This window comes from Podarcis erhardii (genome assembly GCF_964252035.2).
Source record: "Podarcis erhardii genome assembly, chromosome: 4".
Lineage (NCBI taxonomy): Eukaryota > Metazoa > Chordata > Lepidosauria > Squamata > Lacertidae > Podarcis > Podarcis erhardii.
Genome location: NC_138508.1, coordinates 14,843,039 through 14,851,388, shown reverse-complemented (window position 1 = coordinate 14,851,388; position 8,350 = coordinate 14,843,039). Strand labels below are relative to the sequence as shown.

The window sequence follows — 8,350 nt, the reverse complement described above, 5'->3', positions numbered from 1 at the left end:
CTGACTTGACTTGAGGGCCAGGAGCCCCAGGAGCAACAGTTTGCAAAAATCAAATACAAAGCGCACAAGTTAGGCAAAGTGCCTAAGTTAGAAGACAGCCAAAAGGGGGGGGGGAGTGTTTTGCCATGACATGGGCACCAGGAAGGGGAGTTGTGGGAGAAGGGCAGGGCCAGGTGTGTGCCCTAGGATGCCCCAGTATCTAAGGCCAGCCTGGCTGTGCATAGTATCTAACACAAAGCACCTTTACAAACAAGACAGACTTCCCTATTGATTCCTGCATCCAGGTATTTATAAAAAAAGAAAAACAGAACTGCGCCCCATAGCACCGGCAATATAGAAGAGTTTCGCTCCCCCTTTTCCCCCACCCCACCCTGCCCCCGATTCAGCAACCGTGGCCATTTATTTATTTTTTTAAAAAAAGGCTGCCCATTGTCTTTAGCCATCCCTGCAGTGCTGATAGTTGCCTGTAATCCAGTAGCAAATCTGCGCGTATTTGAGGGGAGTGATGCGAACGGCCACATTGAAATCCTGCGGGGAGCCGTTTGTGTCCACCCACTGGTGCCCGGAAAATATCCCAATGATCTTGCGCTCCCACTTGCGGCTCTGCCTCTTCCACATCCGTACGTAAACTCCCGAGCCGCTGGCGCCCGGCTGAGCGTCACACTGCTGGTACAAGAGGTCGTACGTTTCGTCTTTGACGTCGCAGAAGCGGTAGACCAGGTTCCCTGGCCGGTCGTTGTCATACCCCGAGAAGTGGATTCTCCCGCCAGGCAGTTGCTTTGCGGCCGGGCTCACGCCAATCTTCATAAACTTCCGTTTGTGGGGTTTCTTGAGCTCCAAGAGAGCATAGTCGTAATCCATGCCAATGTCGTTGGCATTCCCTTTGATCCACCCTTTGGGGACATGAGTCCGTTTCACTCGGATCCACTGGAATTTCATCCTTTCCGGCTCAGGGGAGCTGCTGATGTTTGCCCCCTTGCTGCCATCTTTCAGCTTTGGCCGCAGGAACCCCACACGCAGTTTCCTGGCCCCTTTGACGTAGCTTTTGCCATCGTGGATGCAGTGGGCGGCCGTGAGGACATGCTTCTCGGCCACCAAAGTCCCGGTGCAGCCCGTGGACAACTTCACAGAAGTGGAAAAGGGGTAGTTGAGCAAGAAGTCCTTGCCGAAAATGCTGAACCTCGTGTCGTATCCGTAGATCTGCCTCTTGGCCCGAGATCTGCTCTGCGTCCCGGCGCTCCCGCCGGTCAGAACGTAGATGCCGACTTCTGTCTCGGTTCGGGAGCCGTTGGAGTACAAAGTTTCATAGGACAAGTAATCCTTCACCTCCTCGTAAGTAGGTAGCGGGGAACTCTTGTGGCAAGACGGGCTGCAAGACGAGACCACTTCCAGCTTAGCTTCGGCATCAAACTGTGGTTTGTCCAAATAAGTGGTTGATTGTGGCAGAACGACGGGGACTCTGTAGGCCGGCCAGGTGGGCCTCCAATGAGAACTGGAAGGTAGAACACCGTTGATGGTCCACAGGAGTAAGAGAAGGCATGGTAGGCTAGCCATGGTGAACCCTGAACTGTGAAAAGGAAGGAAGATGTTATTTATCATTTATATAACATACTCTGATTTATTACAGAACATCAAAGTAGATCATAGAACTGTAGAGTTGGGAGGGACCCTGAGGGTCATCTAAGTCCAACCCCTTGCAATGCAGGATTCTCATCTAAACATCCAAGACAGATGGCCGTCCAATCTCTGCTTAAAAACCTCCAGAGAAGGAGAGTCCACAACCTCCTAAGGGAGATCATTCTACTGTCGAACAACTCTTACTGTCAGAAAGTTTAGACGGAATCTCCTTTCTTGTAACTTGAAGCCATTGGTTCGAGTCCTACCCTCCAGAGCAGGAGAAATCAAGCTTGTTCCCTCTTCCATCTGACAGCCCTTGAGATATTTGAAGATGGCTGTCATATCTCCCCTTTTCCTGGCTCCCTCAACCACCCTGGCCACAGAGATCCATGCGTTGGGAACCTCAAGACTTGGTTACTGCAAGATGGTTATTGAGATGGAGCTACTCTTGGGCCTCGTGTGGAGACTCCAGCTGGTGCAAAACACCAGGACGAGACTCCTGAGTGGAACAAACTACCTCCAACGCATAACTCCAGTGTTCAAAAGTCTACACTGCCTGTCCAGATACTACCAGGCCAGATTCATGGTTCTTGTAATTAATTTACTAGGCCCTTAACGATTTGTGTGGATACCTCAAGGCTCACCTAATCCCTGCCTGATCACTGGGGTCTTCAGGGGAGTCACTGTTTTGTGGTCCTACATGGCTCTGATGCTCCACTCATTTCCAGCAGTATTGTGGGCCCATTTTATGAAACTCCATTCCCAATAACTAGCCCAAGGCTACCCAATGGAGTTCATAATTGAAATCCCCACCATCTCCAGATAGGGCTGAAGAGGTCAACCCTGCCTGGAGAGCTGTTGCCAATAAGTATTGAGAGAACTGGAGATGGCAGGGATGGAACCTGCGACCTTCTGCATGCAAAGCAGATGTTCTGCGAATGAGCTATGGCTCTTCTGCAGTCCACAAATCCACACTGGTTCTAACTTGTTAGCAAGAAGCATCCCACAGCTGAAACAAACAGACCTGCGACGAGAGATACATGATCTTGTTTATTCTGCTCTTGAGGTCTAGGGGCTCCTTTCCTTCACAGTCGCAAGCGGTGAAGAAGTCCAATTAAATAGCGTAGCCTTTCAGATTTGCATTGGGGGAAACGGAGTGGATCTACTGTCGCAGCTAAATTGGACAGTTTGTGTGGGTGAGAATTGTAGACTAATAGCAGCCACCGTTTTCCATGTTAAATTAAATCCCCCAGGAAACCCAGGGGAGCGTTCTTCCTCGGCTCGGATGATAAAAGCCACATCGTATGGTGTATTTGTAGATGACAGGCAGATTAAGTGAGGTCTCCAGTAGCGAAGAGCCGCAGGTACCACAACTATGCCAAGGAAATATGCAGGACTTTGGCTTATTTGAAAATTAGCCAGGCAACCAAATCACTGCAGGAGCCCAAGTGCTCCCTTGCGAGAGAGGAGGAGGGAAGGCCTGCCCATTCCTGATAAGGGATTACTCAAACAAATCACAGCTATTAGATGCAGCTTATGCATATTTAAACTCGGCTGGGGTTAAACCAATAATGGCCGGAGCAGCTTAGCATCATTCTTGAAATGCCTCAAAGGAACAGAATACAACCGGCTCTTAGAGAAGGTGTCCGCAGCTGTGCGAGGGAGGAATGGTCCCTCCTAGCATTCACAAAGCAGCCCTCTGTGCTGCAACCCACAATTCCACCCCACGCTGCCTTCAGTCTGCGGATAATCAGGTTACCTGCTGTACCTGGCCAGAGTTAGGCCACAGCTCTGCTACTGCCAGTCCTCAAAACTTCTCCAGATGGAGGCCGAGTGGGTGCATGCCTGCTTCTCTGGTTTGTTTTCTGTACCACATTTATTTCCTCCTCCTGCTGCTGCAAGGAGCTCAGGATTTGCCTCCAATTATTCCTCAAAACAACCCTGTGAGGTAGGCTGGACCAAGAGATGATGGCTAACTAAAGTCAAGAGATGAAGTCACTAACTAAATGTTATTATTTGAGCCCTGGCGGAATATCTATCTGTTTTGCATGCTGCGCAGCACAAATCCACACAAATTATTTGATCCAGGTAACAACCTGGATGGATGGGAGGCGTAGCTAATGGCACAGAAGACAGAATCAGGGTTCAAAAAAGACCTTGGGCCCAAGCTAACAGAATGAATTTCAATAGGGACAAATGTAAGGTTCTGCACTTAGAAACAGGATGCAAAAATATAAGATGGGAGACACCTGGCTTGTCAGTAGAACATGTGAAAAGGATCTAGGGGTCTTGGTGGACCACAAGCTTAACGTGAGTCAACAGTATGATGCAGCAGCAAAAAAGCTAATGTTCTTCTAGACTCCAGCAACAGAAGTCTAGTGTCCAGATCAAGGGTAGTAATACTACCACTTTATTCTGCTTTGGTCAGACCACATCTGGAATACTATGTCCAGTTCTGGGCACCACAATTTAAGAAGGATGTTGACAAGCTGGAAAGTGCAGAGGAGGGCAACCAAAATGATCAAGGGCCTGGAAACCAAGCCTTATGAGGAGTGGTTGAAGGAGCTGGATACGCTTAGCCTGGAAAAGAGGAGACTGAGAGGAGGTACGATGGACATCTTCAGATATCTCAAGGGCTGGTTTAGATGTTCCAGCTGGTGCAGAGGACGGCAGCCAGATTGATGATGGGGGCATGTGGCCAAGAACATGTGACGCCATTGTTAAAACATCTACACTGGCTGCCTATCTACTACTGAGCCAAGTTCAAGGTCCTTGGAGGAATTTACAAAGCCCTGGACAACTTAAGTCCAGGGTACCTCAGAGACTGCCTGAACCCTGATATCCTGGTTTCCAGGTCGTTGGTTGTTTCCTGAGTTGGCGAGGCTAGTTTGACAGCCACAAGGAACCGAGCCCTAAGCGCCACCAGCCTCCTCTTGCGGAATGGCTCTGCCAGCAGAGATTAAGCGGGCGCCTTCTGTGCCAACTTTTAAATGCCTGCTGAAAACACCGGGCTTATACAGGCAATTAACACATCTTTCCATAACGGTTAGCCATTTCTGATTTCACCTTTCTACATGGTTTGGTACTGTATGGCTTTAGATATTTCATGCTCTTTATTCAGCTCATAGTAGTGAGGAATGAAAGTTCCCCCAAAATATCTGCTTTATTTACATTATTTACACAATGGGCCGCACGTGGTTGGCTAATTCCTGGCTAATTCCTGTAGGCCAATCAGGTTGCGGATTCACTTCCACCTGGAGCTGGATTGGGTGGCTCCTGCAGACCAATCATACTGCTGCATTGTTCTAGGACCAATCAGACTGCTGTATTCTGAATCCTATTGTTCTAGGACCAATCAGACTGCTGCATTCTGGATCCTATTGTTCTAGGACCAATCAGACTGCTGCATTCTGAATCCTATTGTTCTAGGACCAATCAGACTGCTGCATTTGGATCCTATTCAACTCAGTACATAACACCTGGTAATTTTTTAATGACTAGCAAAACTTTAGGAGGCAACAGCTGGTGTCTTCATGCGCTTCTTTTCCCTGACGCAGGTGGCAGGACGGCATGGAAGGAGCTCTCTTTCGAAAAACAGAAGCAACACTCAAAGCATGCCTGTGGTGCATTGCATCCAACTGACTATGCAGCAGTCATTCGGGGCAGATCACTAGGTGAGCCTATTACAGCTGCAATTGCTTTTCTCCATCAGCTGCTCTGTCAAATCAAAAACAACGGAAACTTGCAAGAAAATGTGCTTCAAGAACTGCGCCTACCGATGGGAGTGATTGGTATGTGTGCGTTTTCAAGTGCTCCAATATTGTTGTTTTACCTGGCTTGCTAAGTTTGCTGCAAATCTCCCTTGCCTACTGGCTTAGCTAGCTCAGCTGAATTAAAAGAAAGGGAGAGGAATGAAGAATATTCAGCTTCCCTTTTTTTGCCTCTAGGCACTGTCATGTCCAGAAGATGTCACTGTCGCTGGAAAACACGACGGCATCAAGGGAACTGACTAGGGAACGCTCTGTATCAGCTGGTACACCTGGCATATTTTTCTCTACAGGCCTTATTGCAGAGATAGATGAATGGTGATTTGGGGGTTTAGGGAAACCAAAAGGAGGAATACTGTATATTGAAGGTGTATAAAGGAGCATCATCTTGCATAAAAAGTATGGGCAAGTTGGACAGTCTCCTCCTCCTCGCATAGCAATAAGGGTTCCCTGATGATGATGATGATAACAACAACAACAATGGGATGGGAACGCCCTCCCATCAGATGTCAAAGAGATAAACAACTACCTGACATTCAGAAGACATCTTAAGGCAGCCCTGTTCAGGGAAGTTTTTAATGTATGACATATTAGTGTATTTTTGGTCTTAGTGGAAGCCGCCCAGAGTGGTGGGGTACAAATAAATTATTATTATTATTATTATTATTATTATTATTATTATTATTATTATTTATACCCCCCATCTGGCTAGGTTTCCCCAGCCACTCTGGGTGGCTTCCAACAAACTGAGTTGATATAAGTTAAGGAAAGGCAGAGGAACACACTTCTTTGGGTATCCCATCATGGAATTTGGAATGTGGAATTTACAGCCCACCTATCTATGTTGACTTGGATGGGGTGTTTAAAATGGGACAGACAGATTCGTGGAGGATTGCTTTACTAATGGCTATTTGCTGCATCCATGGAGCTTTGATGTTCAGGGAGAGGGAGTCTTTGCATTCCAGGTACTAAGAGTGAACAGTGGAGCAACAGCAGGAGAAATGGAAAGATAATGCCATGTTAGAGCCGATGTGGTGCAGTGGTGAGAGGGCTGGACTAGGACCTGGGAGATCAGGGTTGAAGTTCCCACTACAGCCAAGAAGCTCACTGGATGACCTTGGTCAAAACAAAAAAAATTCCTTCCAGTAGCACCTTAAAGACCAACTAAGTCAGTTCTTGGTATGAGCTTTCGTGTGCATGCACACTTCTTCAGATACACGAAAAGCTCATACCAAGAACTGACTTAGTTGGTCTTTAAGGTGCTACTGGAAGGATTTTTTTTTGTTTTGACTATGGCAGACCAACACGGCTACCTATCTGTAACTGGATGACCTTGGGTCTGTCACTTTCCCTCAACCTTTTCTACCCCACAGAATTGTTGTGAGGATGGCATGGGACGACGACGACCCATATATTCCACACTGGACTTCTTTGGAAGATGGGATATGCATGTATTAATAATAATAATAATAAGAAGAAGAAGAAGAAGAAGAAGAAGAAGAAGAAGAAGAAGAAGAATTCATTTCCTCATCTTTTTCATATTTCTCTATTGGTACCATTACCTCATGCTACTTAATGATTAAGTTCCATCTTTCTTTCTTTTTGAAGCACGCACTGGGTAAACGAATTTTATTACAGTGGTATCTTGGGTTACATACGCTTCAGGTTACAGACTCTGCTAACCCAGAAATAGTCCCTCGGGTTAATAACTTTGCTTCAGAATGAGAACAGAAATCGCACAGCGGTGGCACGGCAGCAGCGGGAGGCCCCATTAGCTAAAGTGGTGCTTCAGGTTAAGAACAGTTTCAGGTTGAGAACGGACCTCCGGAACGAATTAAGTACGTAACCAGAGGTAGCACTGTATTATGGTCACAGACCAGTTCCGGCTCACTTACAATATCAGGAAAATCATAAAACACAACAGGAATACATTGAATTGCAATTGGGTATAACAGAGACAATTCAGATATAGCGGCAGTTAAAAATATATATTAAATCTTGATCACTAAAAAATAACCTAAAATTGCATTGGGTAAACTCTTATTTAAAACAACCACCGCTCCTGATCTTATTCCTTGGGAAAGGGTCAGAAATGGTCCTTTGACTGAATGAGTCCTGTGGAATCCAGCAAGGCCATTAGAATAGCCTGCAGGGGGAGCAACATCCTGTTCTCACAGTGGCCAACTGGATGCTCATGGAAAACCCACAAGCAGGATTGAGCACAAGAGCACTTCAACCTCCTGTGGTTTTCAGCAGCCGGCATTCAAAAGCCTTGCTTCTTCCAGCTATGGGGGCCAAGCACAGCCATCATAGCTAATAGCTACCAACAGCAAGGCAACATTGCTGTCTTCACCTCCTCCATCACTTTTTGGTGAGCTTATGTTTAGTAGGCTTCATAGGGCCGAAACTAGGGTTTCTGTCACCTGGGGCAAAGATCAGTTTGTCACACACACCTCAAGTGTCAAAACAAAACAAATTCCTTCCAGTAGCACCTTAAAGACCAACTAAGTCAGTTCTTGGTATGAGCTTTCGTGTGCATGCACACTTCTTCAGATACACTGAAGAAGTGTGCATGAAGAAGTGTGAAGCATGAAGCATGAAGAAGTATCTGAAGCATGAAGAAGTATCTGAAGAAGTGTGCATGCACACGAAAGCTCATACCAAGAACTGACTTAGTTGGTCTTTAAGGTGCTACTGGAAGGAATTTGTTTTGTTTTGACTATGGCAGACCAACACGGCTACCTATCTGTAACACCTCAAGTGTGTTTGCGTGTACACACAAACACACACACCTCAAAACAATTGTTCATAAAGAGCCTAAAACAGAGTTTGAAAGAGGCTAGAGAAGAGATAAGTCTCTCCAAAGAGTAAAATTGTCTGTGTGTGTATCTGGCTTTCATTCAACCTTAAGTAGATCTCATCAGAGAGTAATAGATCACTTGAGGAATTCCAAGAAGTATTATGGC

The 8,350-nt window shown here is 46.5% G+C and overlaps 1 protein-coding gene across 1 annotated transcript in view; it reads right to left on the bottom strand.

Annotated features, from left to right (window-relative positions):
- Positions 1-417: 417 nt before the first annotated feature.
- The window catches only part of PRSS23 (serine protease 23), a 22,384-nt gene continuing 14,451 nt past the window's right edge, over positions 418-8,350 (bottom strand). The window contains exon 2 of the mRNA XM_081860605.1: positions 418-1,567. Coding sequence (XP_081716731.1) covers positions 436-1,567 — 1,132 coding nt within the window. The 3' untranslated portion in view covers positions 418-435. The remainder of the gene's footprint in view (positions 1,568-8,350) is intronic.